Below are 17,283 nucleotides of genomic sequence, written 5' to 3' on the forward strand. Positions count from 1 at the left end.
GCAGTACTGGTAACGTTGGCAATACCACTTGGACTCGATGGTTTATTGATCAAATAATTATATTTTCCATGGGCGTTTCTTAATTTTAGGTATTTGAGTAAGGAAGTATATTCTGAAAAGGCAAAACGCTATTATTATACTACACATTGTTATTATAGTATTTAATATGTTTAATGCGGTACTAACTGTAGTAATTTTGTTTTTTTTTATTAGGTAAATACACAAATAAATATAGGTACATTTAGTCAGTAATACTGAAGGATGTAGCTACAGAGCTACATCCTTCAGTAAATATACAGATATTTACTGCATATTTGACAAGTAGATATGCGTCTTTTTTACATATTATTTTCTTTGTTATTATTACCATCCCTTTTGTGTTAACCTACTTGTTACTACAGAATACATACCCTAACTTTGGATACAGGTTCATGGATGGGCTGTTTTCCGCCTTGTATTGTTCCTATCTATATGTTTTCTTATGTAGGAATGGATTCTCTAGAAACGTAACAAAACGTAGTACCTACTTAGGTACGACATACCTACTATGTAGGCAATCGTAGAGTGTAGAGTTCTAGAAAATTAATCCTGGCCTCCAGGTGCAGGAACTGAGGCTGTATTGTGGAACTCTGATTTTAATAATTGAATCTTGTTTTATTATGAATTTGTACTATTTTATGATTGTGGACAGGTATATCTATAGCCAATTAATCGACAGTTTCTGTTACAATTTCCGTTTCAGGGTTAAAGGTCATATAGATAATTTGCTTATTTTTGGTCCCAAAATTCCTTTACTATATACCTACATATATATGTACATAATACAAATATACAGATTACGGCGACAAGTTATATAGGTACTTTTATACTCACAGACACATTTATATTACTTCCATTCACGCCGCGTTTGCGCCTCACGACTTTACGAGCCAAAACTGAGCGGGGAGAACCGGTTGGTCAATCGTTCACGTTCAGTTCGCAAACAGCTGTTACTAATTCTACTTGTGTTTCCGAACGCTATGCGAAAAACGGATAGAGAATTACAGAACGAAATAACAAATGTCACATGAACATTTCAGTGAAATTTAGTGGCTACGACTGAATTCGTTTCTTAAATTAATATTAATTAATTGATGATGTTTATATTCATCAAAGAATACTAAAGCATCTTAGAGAAATTAATTTTCCGTTATAAACTGAATTTGTGTTTTCGTCGTCGAAATATTGACGTTGCTGTTTTGCTTTCTATTTGTGTTTGCAATTTTATTGAATCTAAGTGTTGTGGAAATAATGGTGTAATAGAAAAGAAACCGAACAAAATGTATTTGTCAGCGTCATCAATTACAATTTAATAACGTTCAATAATCACCAATTTACGATTATCAAATCATGGTCTTCTAAATGAAGGAATCATACCCTGAGGACATTATGCTCTGTTTTGTCCAAGGGTTTGGTGATGGTGAAGGGTTTAAAAGAGAAATAACCGAAGGTAATGCTACTGATTCTTTGAAATTGAACAATAGAAAGAAACAAGGGAAAAGGATATCTTTACCAGCTGATAGCATTCCTGAGGTTGTAGAGGTCACCAATAGAAAAAAACAGGGTGTGGTGGCTGGAAAATCGCTGAGATTATCATCAGGGGAACGCTTGCCACAATTATCAGATGTAAAGAGAAGCTTCAGTGATCGTTTTTCTGTAATCACTGATGGCAGTGGACGAAGAACTGCTCGAGGACTTTTGACCATCAGGAAAACTTGGTAATTTTTTTATATTAATACAGTTTTGGTAAATAACTAGAAAATTACTATAGATAATAAAGTTTATGTCAGAGATACTTTTATACATAAAATTGTTAAACAGGTCATATTGAACAAAAATAGTTTTCAAGTTGTTTATCTATACATATACATTTGTATTTTAAAAAAACGTTTGAATATACTTAATTAAGAATTCTGCACTGCTATTTCAGTTTACACAGTAGAACAATTTAAAATTAATTTGTTATATTAAAACATGTTGATATCCATTATTTGATATGTAAACGCAACATAGAATTCTTGGAGCTGTTTATTCTTTTGAATTTGTCCTCTTGTAAATACAAATTTATAATGTATATTTACATTATAACATCTACAATATAAATAGGTACTGGTTAACACATAGGAATATGATTATGCTATGTTATAGTATTTATACTATATTTATATATTTTCTAAAGTATATGAAGGTAAAATGGTTTGATATATTTGCGGCATTGCTTACATCTATGATGACTGTAAAAATATATTTTTACAGCAGTTTAGTACTTTCAAAGCAGTTATTGGATATTGGATTTAGAGCTATAATTAATACTTTATAGCTCTAAATCCAATATTTAATTTACTTTAATTAAGTGCGGGCTTAATATTAATAGTTAATTAATTTTTTTATAATCTTAGTATATGTAATTTTATTACTAACATGTTTTTTATGCAATTCTATTACATTTTCTAATATAATATAATTATAATAATTATTATGATGCATTCATGATGCATTCTAAAATTAATTTCTATTCTGTTCATGTTGTCATCATTTCTAATATGAGTTCATGTTCATAATAATAATGATAATAATAAATATATAGGAAATTAAACAAAACAAAGTTTGTTTTGATATGACATATGAAAATATTGTAATGTAGTGCTATATATTTCTTTTTCTGACATTATTTTTAATCTATAAGAAAAATATTTTGATATTCAACTCCTTCAAGTTGTGTACAATGAAAGATAAGATGTCACAATGTCTGTCTAACTGTCTCCTACATTGTGTATGATTGATAGGTATCTCTTCACATAAATAGGATTTCAATATATTTTAGAACCGCTACTTAAAATAAGATATACTTAAATACTTCATTATTATAATACTATTAAAATAAACTCAAACTAACAACTAAACTTATTTTTGTCAAAGAGGATAAAACACAGGATAACAGCTATTTAAAATTAAAGTTAGGGAGAAATTTTTAAGCAATTTAGGTATGTAAAACATAGTTTCTTGAAACAAAAAGATTCATTTATAATTTGTTTACATTTTGTCACAGGCCTAGTGATCCTAATTCATATGTAAATAATATTAATTAGAATTTCATTAAATAAAAAACCTTATAAAATTATTATATATGGAGTTGGGGAATAACCATTTACATGCCTTTTTTTCATAAGATATATGTCATTAATACTATACCAGATTCAAAATCACTCCTATATACTTATATGAGTTTAACTCATGTTTAAAATGTTTAATGAATTTTATGTTATTTGCCATACTGTCCTTAATTGCTTGTTTTAATCAACCTGTTAGGTTAGTCAGTTGAGAAGAACCATCTAAATAAATTCAATGGGTTGTTTCTTTAAATTTGTTTATCATATCATATTTATTATCTGAGTATACATATACTATACATACCTAATTTGTATTAAAATTTAAGATATGTGCGTTGTTGTATATGGTTATATACCGACACAAGCCCTCCAAGCATACTAAAGTAAGCATATATAGTTGTCCATCAAATAAAATTGCGATTTCAATACGCACATACCTACAAGCCGACCGGTGCAGTGTTGCAACTGGTATGATAAATTCTTACCATGTGTCGTTGACCTACTTTACCGTACCGTGAATTGCACTGAAATAACTACTATGCACTGCCACCGCGCATAGAATTCACGCTTTATGAATAAAAAAAACTGACCTAAGACCCTGTATGACATGCAATATATGGTAACCTGTGGGGCTACGATTTAAGTATTTTACTTGTCTCTGTTATTGAATTGTAAACGTATAAATACACACATAAAATATATCGGCTGTGTAATAATTTAGAACTTCACGATGTTTTCTTAGCAAAATGGAACGTTTAAACTTTAGTCAAAAAATTTTTAAAGTCGAAATATTTTAAACACACGCTTAAAATATTTTGACTTTGCAGTCTTTTTGGTTGTTGAACTTACGTCTAGTGCTGCTATAATTTGGTGACGGTTTAAGTTTGTTTTGTATGGTACATAATGATGAATATTTATGTAAAGTGTAGGTACGTTCTTTTGTAAACAAACAAAAATACTAATATACACACGGTAATGTGTTATTAATTGCTTTGCGTAAAGGTTATTATTAATCAAACAGGTTCCTATTGATATAATAATTAATAATCATAAATATATAAGAATAACCATCAAAATATTATAGTATTGTTAATAATGCAGATCCAGTACAATCTGTACAGTACATACAAATAATTAAAGTACACATGTTACACTGACAAAGCGGATTTACACCGGAAATTGATACTTTATAGGCAGTCTCTAGGGTAGTCCGAAGGTAACATTTTGATTTCTAAACATGTTGATTCAAGTTTGACGGTTTACATCTACTAAAATATCAAAGAATATATTTGGCAAATTGAAACCGCCTTTGAGTATCTCTGGCTAAAACTCCCTAAAGATTGGCTGGTTGATAGCAAGTTTAGATATTAAAAAAGGTAGTCTCAATAGCTTTATAATATGTTCGTAGTCTATACAATAAGATGTAGAAAACAACTTCAATCATTACAAAATTATTAACATTGTAAAATCCGATGGATTATAAGTACCTCTAAAAAAAAAAACAACAATAAAGTAGAAAATGGAACCTCTTTTTTTTGTTTTCTAAAAACTATCATGATTGACATAGCTGAAAACCAAAGTTATCAGCGAAGCTAACCAATGAATTTCCAAAAGTTATCTATTGTCGAATCATGGAGTTTGAATGTTTTCAAATCACTCTGTTTAATTGCGAGTTGTCTTTATAAAAACCTGTCAAGTGAACTTACGTCTATAATATTCAAAGGACGACTACTCCTAACGTTGCTTGACCTCGTTGATCGACGACTGTAGTTTTAATTTATTTATTTAGACTGTTAGCACATTGCCTTCACAGTTAGTTACATTGATTCGGTAATAAATAAACAATTCCTATGACAAGTTGGTGTTGTAATGAAAAGATGATCTCATTGCCGCTTCAATGGGCGGATGTTCCTAATTTGCACGATTGTCATTGATCTATTCACTGTTACGTGGTGTTTACTCTGTATTTATAATAATTATAATTAAAACGCACGTTTACCATCTAGTAAAATCCAAAAGGCAAGACCGCACTCGTACAACGTAGCTTATATCGTCCTCCGTTCCAAATATTGTGTGCCAAAAACGATGATTGGTTGAGCTGTTATGTCGCCAAGAGGCAACAAATAAATATAACTAAATAACCTTCACATTTGTAATATTATAATAAGGATTATTAATATTTAAGATTTGATAGGCGAAAGTGAGGTTTAAGGACAAAACAACAGAAATATATTTGAATTAATTTGCAATCATTTCATTCGATCTGACTATATCATACACAGACTAAGGATATTATATGTACGAGTATAAATGAACACTATGCTGCTTTTGGCATCCTTCATACATTGTTATTCTCCAGCATCAAATTTTTACACTAAAAGAATAAAAGTAAGGATAAAGTTAAGAAAATTATACTACAGAATAACTATGAACACAATGGATATAAAATATTTTGCGAATGCAGTGGAGCTACAAAGGAATACTCTTCGTCATATTTCCATGTTTATACCTAATTTCAATATTTGCATGAATGGATAAACAAAGGGGCTCGCTGGTCTAGTCTAAACCATTTTTGGGCGGTTCGGCAATATAACTCATTCGTACATAAGTTATTTTAATTTCCATCCTAATCTTTTGTCAATATTAAGTAAATTGGTATGACTACAATTGTATTCTCTTGAAAAGGGCGCACCCTTGTCCTTGTCCTTGGTTAGTAAATGGATTGAATGTTTGAATAGTGTTTTCCACCGACTTTGGAATGGAAAATTCTGGATGGATTTTATAATTTATTTGAAATTGATATGCTATCAAGTTCCCCTGCAGTTCGTGGGTCTCTCAATGTATGAGATCTATTACGTATCGAAATTTGCATTATTGTACATGTAACATGATGATGTCTGTGGTACTGTTCATGTATATATATATATATATATAGACGATTGTTATTAATAAGTTACTATAGGTGGACAGCTTATTTTTCATAAAAAAAAAGTTTTGGAGGTACTATTATCTCCTCTAAAATTATTCTGGAGAATGAAATAAATGAAAAAGATTAGTGACGTACAATATATTTTTACTCCGTCGCCTCACGGAGACCTTTGACCTGTGATCGTAGTAGTACCAATAAATGGGTTCACTGTCAGTATAACAGATATGCTTCGTCTGTCCTTTTTTAGTCCTTTTTGGCAGCAGGATTACTCTGACGGTTAGATTTTATGTCGCCTCTTACGTCGGCCAAATACATTATTCAGTCGGCCGTGAACTTTTTGAGTCATTGGGTAACCTTAAATGACCGTCATTTAAAAAATATTATACAATGTAGTGTTAGTAATATAAGTTGATTTAAACTATCAGTCAAATCTCATATTTTGAATATTCAGGATTTGGCATCACCATCGGTAATTCATTATGATTTTTAGATTTTTTTCTCGTGATTAATTATTATATTTAATAATTGATTTCTTGAAGTTGATTATGTGGATAGTCTGTTCAATAAAATAATATATCAAATAATTTTTAGAAATATATATACTGATAGCCTAATTTACTGTACTCCTATTTTCACCAAAAGTATCTACCAGGAAAATAAAATAAAAACGTTAACATGGAGGTATAATTTAGCTGTTACCCATATTAAGGAAAATTATCAGAATTATGTTAATGACGTGTGTTTCGTATCGTATATTAGTTACCTAACCTCAACAGCTCATTCTTGGTCAGTTTTCAATGTTACATTTTCTTTTGTCCCATTTTTCTCATGCCTCAATGTACGAGTAGTAAATGAGTGTTCATGTTTAAAATAGCGAATTATTAACTTATTGTCTATAAGAGAGAAAGAGGACACAGATTTGATTATTTGTTTGTTTGCACACAAACTTGGCATCGAAACTACTGGACCAATTTGTAAAATTCTTTTAGCATTAGATTACTACATTATCTCAGATGAACATTACGGATCCGTACGAAAACTTCGTTAATTTTCTTAATGTTTCTTCGTAACCCAACGTCTGAAAAAAAATATGAAAACATCTTAATATTGTGCATGCTGCGCAAATTATTGACAATAGAGCATAGTAATTTACAACAGATTTATAGAGAACACCAATGTCTACAAAAAAGTTTGCGATATCAGATATTTGCGATGTCGCAATAATTACATTATCATGTCATATGCAATAGTAACGGCGATACAAACTAGGCCATATAATTTTTAAAGTTTACATGAAACATGAAAAATAAATTAAACAATCTGGCTGGAGACATTTGTTAAATTATTAAATTTTCAATTTTGGAGATTATTTAATATTCATTGCTGTCATTATCCTACGTCTAACCTTACTTATTACATTGTTTTGAATTTTCATACCACTTTACTTCGTAAAAACACCATAAACTATAGCGTAAGTATGTATATTATAAAGCAACAGCGTTGTTATTATTAACTTTTATTGCGTATATTATATTTACAGGTACCAAGTACTTGCACATAAATTTCTGGGGTACCGTTTGTAAACTAACCTTGTATGTGCGTATGTATTGCACTTAGTATGTGCATTCGATGAGGAAAATAGCTGAAAATATTTTGTTCTGCATCTGAAATATGTAATGTATATATAACGACTACTGTCATCAATTTTTCTGATTCTATTTTATTATTTTTATCATTAACGGTCACGGTATTGTGATTCACCAACGAATTTTTGGTACGTGACAATTTTTTTGCATCGTCTATATCATCATAGTCCAACGTGACTTTAATATCTCTACTGAATTAATTATGAGCCAGTCGCGACGTTGTCCTTTGATGTGTCCGCCCTTCTTAAATTGGTAGGTTAGTACCCGTCTCTGCCTGTTATAGAGTTCAAATAGAGCGTGTATGGAAGTTGGCGGTTCTCCAACATTTGGTTTATAAATTAATCAGTGAAGAGAAATATTGATGATACAAGTCTAGATATCTAGTTTTGCTACTGTTTTATTGTTTACATCTGTAATATTTTAAACAATACACTGAGAAATTAGTGTTTAGAACAAGTGGATGAAATTGTATATCTTGGACTTTGGTCCCGTAAATACGAAAAATGTACCGCCGTTTCTATATAGACAGAGGAGTGAATACAAGGAATGTAACGAGTGAATGAAAATGGGGAACCTATTTTGAAAGTAGAATATATGCAGGTGAGATGCGAGCGCTGTGCAGAATTTGCGGATTAATGCTGGCATACTGCATTCATAATATAAAAATTAGTGAGGGAGTCAGTTTGGAAAGAAAAAAGGATATGCATGCTATGTTGGTACTTATTTGCGAATTATGTTAATTCTTATATACGGATGAAGTTTGACGAAAGTTGTACCAGGGAGACACAGACTTGTAACAATCACATAGATCTTGTTGACACAAAATCTACGATATAATGGTAAGTCAGATAACTCTGATAAGTAGTCAAAAGTCACCGGAACAGCGTCCATACTTGAGACTAGTTTTGAATGTTAATGAAGTAAGAGCTGTAAGAAACAATAGAATTAGGTTTTACCTGTGTACGTTTTTTGGCGTGATAATAGATACCGAATTAAAGTATCTGTATTAAAGTGTTATGTCAGTATGTAACTGACAACACTGAGATGTTTTTTTCTCACCCACTTATTTCCTTGTCGTATAACGCCCAAATTGAAATACGGCTTTGTAAACAGCATCTATCTACTCGGACGACTTTGTTCACTATGTTGAATATCCATTAAGATGTCAATTTACTATAAACATTTCATTATAAATTTAAAAATTATAAAATATAGTAAACAAATATAACTCATAATGATGGTTAGAATAGTATTGCGTAGTTATCTGCTTGTCTGCGTGGCGCGTTCTAACGCACTTTCGAAATAGTCTTGTTTACGTATATCGATATCTGTTTAATATGTGAAAATCCCTAATCACCACCTTAGACATTAATTGCGTATTTTGTGCGTTCAGTATAAAGTCTGGCATTGACGAGTCATCCAAACTGATGCTGTCCAGATGGATAATCACATATAACTTTTTGCAGAGGAGCTTTTTGCGAGTGCTAAACTTAAAAATTGGTTATATGCGGGTATGAATAAAATATTCGTAAATGTGTAAAGAATGAAACTGCAAAATGTTTGATTCTAATGAATTTATTTATACTTAATTAATTTTTTTAGGGCAACTGCAAACTATGATGACCTCTTTAATAAATAGAATATAATTAATTAATTAAACAGATAGAATATTTAAAGTTGGATCAGTGGGTAAAGTATTGTGTGTTATCATACCAGAACTGTAGGCCACGTCGATTTAGATCCATCGTCAATTTCAAGCCAAATTTTTACGCAGTTTATCACAAAAAAAAAACGTTCTAAACGTGTGTTGGACATGATACAATTTTATTGATCTTACTCATAGTTATTTTAACCTAATTACTCTTGTTATAAGAGCTATTTCGCATTAGTTTATCTCACTTCGGGTAAACAGTTATTTTAACCTCGCCACTGAAGTATTAAAGGCTTAATTAAGGCAAGTTTTATGAGCGTTAAATTATGTTTTTAGAAATTTTAAGTAGGTGTATCTAACTGTATCTATGATATAAGAAAAGTGACAAAATAGAATGTTAGACGGGATTAGAATTGGAATTCATATGAATATTGTTTCTTTAATGAAACGTGATTGGTTTTTGTTTTGTTGACTGTTGATAGAATACTGATTAGATTATTTCATTTATAAGAAGCCTTATTTTATAAGACTACATCTTAAATTTTTAATTAGGCAGAGATTTCATGTTGTCAAAAAAAGTTTCCAAGTTACACATTAATTTCCAAATTATGTATACAAATAAATTTCCAGACATAATTTATATCATCACACATCGTTTTTGTCTGTGTCACCTACCAGGTCTAATTGTGTTTCCAAATCATCCAGGAACCCATTGAAATATACATATTATTTCATCAAATTTGGTACAGCCGTACAGGAGATGTTAAGTGACAAAAGTACAAGACAACAGTACAATTACAGAATTAGATATAATTAAGATATCACCAAGAAGATTTGACTCTACTTGCCTGCCTGCAGTAACGGTATACGCCGGGCTCCAGTAATGATTACAATGATAACAGGATGAGTTTGAAATATAAAACCGTCACGTTGCTACAGCTGTACGGTCACGTGTAATTTATAAACATTAATGTAGGTATATTGTCACAGTGACATGTTTGACATCTCTAAAGAATTTATTTAAAGGTAGGTACTAATAAATAATTTATGCGACAAGACTCTAAAGCATTTGTGTAAAATTATTCACACGTGACTCTACGTGAATTATACAAAAGTAAACTAAATAAAGTTTACATAAACAGACCTACTCTGTTTATGTACTTTGTTTTTATTATTATTATGCATTTATAATATATATTATTAAGATTAATATAGGTACGTAAGTACTTATTTTAAAAATAAATATTACAAAATGTTATTAAATAATTTTGTCCTGACTGTTACTGAAAATTATACATAGATACATGACCTAAACTGGTGGAGCTAGTTCACTTGAAATTATACATATACAATAATATATATACCATATATATAAGTTACTTTTATAATTAAGAAAGAATTTCCCATCGGTAAATACTTTAACATTCTACGTCAAATGCTTATTTATACATGCATCTTATTTGAATATAAAAAGAAATATATATATATATATGAAAGTCATTTTTGTTTACAATTTTAATAAGAAGAAGAGAAGTAAGTACAGTAAGTATAAACAGTTTTGGTATTAAATTATAATTGCTATTGTTAGTAAGTAAAGATTATTTAATACGTTTTCAGCGTATGAATTATGTATTATTATATAATGTAAATATTATGTTTTATGGAGATAAAGCCATACGCAATAATAACGAAATAATATCTGTGGTTTGCTCTGCAGCGATGGATAACAGTAGGTATGTCACTAATAGAGCATTTAGTACTATTTCAGATAGGAGTTGCGTTCATAAGTCCTTCCGAGGCTTAGAGTGCCAGTACTTATTCGTCCGGTGAAACTAAAGATCAGTTACGACCAACTGTATTAGAATAATACGAAAAATAATATTAGATTTGTATCCATTCCAGTGATTTAGGCGGGATTGATAAACAAAAATCCAAACATTATTACTAATATTTATAAAATTAATCCTATGTCACTCAGTGCCGCCTGCTTGAATTGGCATGAAAAGCATGTGCTGTACCAAATTTCATTCAATTCCGTCCAGCGTAATCTCCGTAATATACAAACCTTTTCACCTTGTAATATTACTCGATAGGTTTCATAAGATTTTTTTAGTGGAGCCAAATGTGGTATTGGAATTGTGCCTGTATCGCTGGTGGAGCTCTAGTAGAGGATGTTAAGATGAGCATGAGGCTGATTAGTTAGCCCATTGTCGTATATTACCAGGAATTTATCACGATGTTTTCCAGGGGGAACCGCGGTAAGGAAAATTTGTACAGATGATTTAAAAAAAATCTGTTTTTAAATATTTCAAATAAATTTCTTATTTATTTATTTGAGGTTAAATTAATACAATAATATGAATAGACCTACTATACTCGCTGAAATTTATACAATTTTGCTTACCACGCTTGTGGTATTGGTGGCACTTCCTTATAATATCTGTAAGTAGAATAAGACTATTAGTATTTATATAGCATTGAAATGGTATAAGCGCATTGTAGTCTAATACTTACACCTAAGAGACCGTGAAATCTTATGGGTACCAAAAAGAGGTAGAGAGAGACGATATTTCAATAATGAACAGAGGTTAGGTAGACAGTCTGTTATATACAATTTTTCAAAACTTTTGATTGTATTCTGTTAGTTACGACACGTGTGAGACAATATTATGCAAGCGGGTACAAAAAACCGATTTATCAAACTATAAAATTCAAATATACATGGGAACAGGTTTTTTGTTGTTAACGTTTAAATTTATTTCAGTTCATCGTATACAAATGTTTATCTTATTAAAAATGTACAGTTGCGTTTCTTACCAGACAGAAAGTAGGGATTGTGATAAAAAATTTGGATATGCATAAGTGGTAAAAAGCTGTCCTATATGAATAAATGATTTTGATTTTATCTTGGTTAAGGTTTATTTATTTATGTACTGACAAAATGTTATTTAAAAGAACTTCAAGGTCTGTTGTATGTAAAGGTTTTTTGTTACTATTGTAGTAGTGTTAGTGAATGACAAGTATACCAGTAAAAAACGTATTCGTCTATTTTAACAAATTAATGGATTATTGAGAGAGTGATTGTCCATTGCGCTGTCTCTATGTTAACAATGTTTCATTGGCTACATAGATTTCATTAACACTTTGTACTTAGAGAGATAATAGATATAGCAAACCTTACGTAATTCCTAAAACCGCGGGACATACTCGTAGCTACTACTTAATGGATTTATATTATATTATTTAGTACCGTTGAGCATGGTTGAGACCACAAATATTCAGCGCATATTTTCATAGTTAGAGTTTAATGTTAAATAGTTGACAACTAGAAGTCTTACCTTACAAATCCACCTAATGGCGAAAATGCTTTATCATTTAACGGTACCAGAATCGGTGAAGAACGCAGCCCTTGTGGTAATTTAATGAAATACTTCACGCTGCTCGGAATTAGAACACCTGAATATAACAACAGTTCTACAATAAACAGATCATTTACATCGGTATGGAATTAGACTAAAATAATAAATAGCATAGGACAAGTAGGTACTAGAATAAAACCAGTACAGTATAGAAATAGGTTTGGAACAACGAATTCGGTTGAAATTTGTCGTTCCAAATATATAACCACCGAAACGATTATTTACTCTAAAATATTCATATTTTTTTAACAAGGGAACATGAACCATGTTCTGGTTCTAAAATGTTTTACAATTAATCAATTACTAGTCACGATTTCTTTGAGCATATAATCTAGGTAATCTAAGTTAGTTTGCATTTAGTCGGTCATTTTCACTGTTGTGAGTGTAGAACCGAGATTATTAATATAGCCAGCCAACTTCCTCCTAGATGTGCAGAAGTTATCTGATATCTTCACAGGCCTCTCGGATCGACCTCACTATTTCGAGGATTATGTTCGTCGTGAGGCCACAGCTACACTCTCAGATTCACACTCCAGGATTACGTGACCGGACCTATTACACTATGATAATAATATGCGGTCTTACCATTTCCGTCGTATCTGTATTTACGCAATAGTGACTGTACACTTGGATTTTGTATATTAGAGAGCACGACTATAGCACATGGCTGTAATTAAAAGAAAAGTAATGGAATATTACGACTACTCACTACTTATTAAAATCTACGATGAAATTGATTTGTTTTAATTTTTACATTTTTCAATACAAAATTAAAATTTGACTCAATGCAAATTTAATTGAACGTATTAGAAACCCAGCAAATAGAAAAGTGCAAACCAATGTAGTTATCCTTGTTGGTTTAATAAATTATTACCTAGGTTTTTCAAAAAGAGTAATGTACTCCTTTTGAAAGTATTTATAAAAAAGTCATAATTGTTTTTTCATACCACCAACTTGATGTCTCCTTTATCACAGACTTTGGTCGCTAAATAACAGATGAATTTATACTGTATATTGTCATAGTCGTAGTATAAAAAACGTTCATTACCTTCTTCGGCCCTGTATTGATAAGTTTCTTTGTCCCATCGTAATTATATTCTTCTTGATCTCTCTCATCAAATTCTATAACTTTTTCGTTATTATTATCATGCTCTGTAATTGGTTTCAGTGTATGAGATGACATACTATCACAATTTATTGGTATCATCCTCTGAAAATTGAAAGTACCTATTTAAAAATATTGCTTAATAAATTTTTCGAAAATGTCTTATTCGAAATAATAAATATTGAGGGTGATAAATTAAAAGTGAGACTATATTACACAAATTTCATAAAAATGGTTTTTTTTTGTTTTCTGTTAAAAGTAAGATATGTAAAAATTATATTATAATTTCTCACATTTTCCACTTGAAAAACTTTTAAAACTATCACTATACAAATTCCAATGAAGCTCATTGTAGACTGCTTGAAATAATTATTTCCTGCATAATGATTTCATCAGGTCAAATTAGTTCGTTGTTCAGTTTGTAAACATTGAACCATATTGTTTTAGATTTGAGAATCGCAAATCAAACAACATATCTTGTTTTGAAACGATGTTTTAAAAGGTCAGTTTTTGGTATGGATTATTTAATAGTGTATTCGATATCGGACGTACCTACTAGTAGTTGTTCGGTAAGAAGGTGTTCCATTTTGTTTTTTTTTTTCACATTCCTCTGCATTATATTACACAATATTACGGAAACAAATTGTAAATTCGAAGAACTCATTGTTGATTCACTTTTGTTCATAGTCTGACAGTGTTGGATTTCAACCGAAAGTAGATCTTTGGTAACTGACGAAACGAAACGAAAAGAAACAATATTAGGGAGAGGTGAGATAGATGTGGATGATATCAGAGAAATATATAATCTTTAAATATCTGGCGAAAACCTGTAGTTCATTATTTGTTTATACAAGAACATTTTCAAGTGGTTATAAATAATAAATAAATACCATACTGAATAGTATAGTATACGGTTAGCATACTGTGGCATAACCAATATGTCTATGAAGAATTTCCATCGATTACAGTGCAAAAGTATATGGTTGACCTTGATTCAATAATCACACAACTTTCTTTGTGCATATTGAGTAGAGTGCGAGCACTACTTGCTTTGGTAATTAACCTCCTTAGAAATGAATAACCTGCCAGTGTAGTATTTCTAGTATAGACTACACTGGCAACTAATTACGATCCAATAACAATATGAACGAAATATAAACTAGCAATGTACATTTCCGTAATTTCAAATTATACCGTCAATGAAAGAACTGACATTGCTATCATTATGTTTAATTTCTTTAAAAAAAAAGTGGTTAGTATTAAAATTTAATTGATTTGTTATCACTATTGATTTTGGATTAGATGTCTTATGCTTCAAATCGTAATAAGTAAATAATCATGCAAACGCTACCACTGCTTGATAGATATTAAAATAAACATCACTAGATAATAAAGTATACATTATTGAAATACTCTTAAGTGTACAGTTTCTCATTTGAATGTATACAAGATTGTTTAATGTTTACTTAATAACATTATTTATAACACATATATCATGCAGCCATAGATGATATACACACATAATTTGGTTTCTGTTATAGTAAATTGAATGGTACCCTCAGACAGACAGGCGCCTCGCTAAATATAGGATCTCTGTTTATAAGTCCAATTGCTCTCGGTATTGGCTTCCTTAGATCATCTTTCAACAGTATGCACTATAGATTTTTGGTGGCCTACATCTGAACACGATGCTTGTTTTCGTTCATTGATTTAGACTAAGAGGTAGAAATAAGTATGTATGTTTAAAAATGTTTTTTTATCCTTGATTTACATTTAAGTTGACCTAGTTAAATTGACGTCCTGCTTTATAATAAATTACCGTATACTTGTATACGTATTATAAAACAAAGTGCCTCGGCGCGTCTGTTTGTATGTTTTGCTTAAGTAAGTTTAGGTGTATAATTCGAAAGGTTTTGTCTAAAGTAATTGAATTACTGCTGAATTAATTATACCCATTTTATATTATATACTATTAAAGTGGTTATACTACAAGTACATAGTTTTGTCTTTTATCCTTAGTTCACCTTCATTTTGATTACGAACACAATATATTTGAACAGATGTCAATTAAGATCCTATTGTCGCTTATCGAACCTCGTTACTGGGGCTCTTTATATTGAACGAGTCCCATTACATGCTTGATTCACTCGTAATATAGTATTTTCTATATCTCAAATAATATTTTGTATCAGGTGAATGTTAGCAAGTTGTTTCTAAGTCTTTGTAACGATAAATTGGTCTGAGTTTGAAGTTTAAAATGTCCAGAAGTCAAGTTCCGAAAAAATACAGGCGCCATTTGGGATATCCGGTTTTGAATGTTGCAACATATTCTACATTGTCACGGCGTCGTAGGAGTTATAGATATAATAAGTATGTATGAGTGTGAAGTTTTATTGTTCTGGATGAATAACGAAATGTCGTGCGTTTTGTTTTACATATGGTCTTCCGTTGTTGTGACTTAAATATTTAGTTTATTTTTGTATACTTTTTTTAGTTGTAGGCCATGTCTCTGTTTTTAAACTACTTTGTTTTGTTGTTATTATATTTTTCATTCAATTATATCGTCATGTGACGTCCATGGTTTATGCCTTGCTATTCCGGAGAACTAATCCAAAGATGTTATGGCGTCGGAACCTATAATTTGTATGTACCTACATAACGTGGTACTTTCGCCAAGAATAAACTAATTTTAATAATACCTTATAAAATCATATTAAAGTTTATTCTTCGTAAAACATTATATTAGCTCCCGTAATACAGTAAGAAGGTTCAGTTTTTTCACAAAATAAAATCAACTGACTACCAATCGCGTTTTAAAATGCGAATGCAGTACAGAAGTAGTGGGGTATAAAGTGTAAAATTTCCAACTAAAAATATAAATTTATAATATCAAAGGTTTTAATTTCTGCGTATCTCTCAGTCTTCGTTTGTAATGTTTCAAAGCAAATTATTTATGTTACCCACTGTCTGTCGTTACTCATTACCAGCATTATTTATGATAATTGACGCGAAGTAAATGGGTACTTCAAACAAATTAAATGAAACAAATATTTATCTTAAATTTCTGGCTGAATCATCGTTTATAACCTTTCTAAATATCGATCTTAGTCATGTAAGTTAAAAATAAAATACACTTACCTGAATCTATTTTTAGCGTTTATTTATTAAGTATTATAGTTTAGAGTGTTATCAGTGACAGCTTTCACATTTCTAAGTATGCACTGCATAGTCTATTGAATTGAAATTCTATCCTATATGAATACTATGTCTGGACTCATCTTGATATATAATTAGTGGGTGCGATACATCAATGATGTTGCCAACATGCTGCTGTAATTAACATTGCACTTACTTTACATATTTCATTTAAGTACTTACATACAC

At 30.5% G+C, this 17,283-nt stretch overlaps 2 protein-coding genes across 4 annotated transcripts in view; one reads left to right on the forward strand and one right to left on the reverse strand.

Moving 5' to 3' along the window:
- LOC131854486 (uncharacterized) overlaps window positions 1-17,283 on the forward strand; it is a 68,096-nt gene that overhangs the window by 20,518 nt on the left and 30,295 nt on the right. The window lies entirely within an intron of this gene.
- Window positions 11,740-17,148, reverse strand: LOC131853973 (uncharacterized). 3 transcript variants are annotated; one of them, XM_059205088.1, is made up of 5 exons: window positions 17,038-17,148; window positions 13,843-14,004; window positions 13,380-13,461; window positions 12,714-12,831; window positions 11,740-11,815 (listed from the first exon to the last, which is right to left on the reverse strand). In XM_059205088.1, the coding sequence occupies exons 2-5, from the start codon at window positions 13,999-14,001 to the stop codon at window positions 11,776-11,778; spliced, it is 399 nt and encodes a 132-aa protein (XP_059061071.1). In that variant the 5' UTR covers window positions 14,002-14,004; window positions 17,038-17,148; the 3' UTR covers window positions 11,740-11,775. The 3 variants fall into 3 exon arrangements, with proteins under 3 accessions (XP_059061071.1, XP_059061081.1, XP_059061063.1); XM_059205098.1 differs by having other exon boundaries at window positions 13,843-14,021; XM_059205080.1 differs by lacking the exon at window positions 17,038-17,148 and adding an exon at window positions 14,193-14,264.

The sequence above is a fragment of the Achroia grisella genome, unplaced genomic scaffold, assembly GCF_030625045.1.
Source record: "Achroia grisella isolate CSIRO2021 unplaced genomic scaffold, CSIRO_AGI_Agris_v1 utg1186, whole genome shotgun sequence".
Lineage (NCBI taxonomy): Eukaryota > Metazoa > Arthropoda > Insecta > Lepidoptera > Pyralidae > Achroia > Achroia grisella.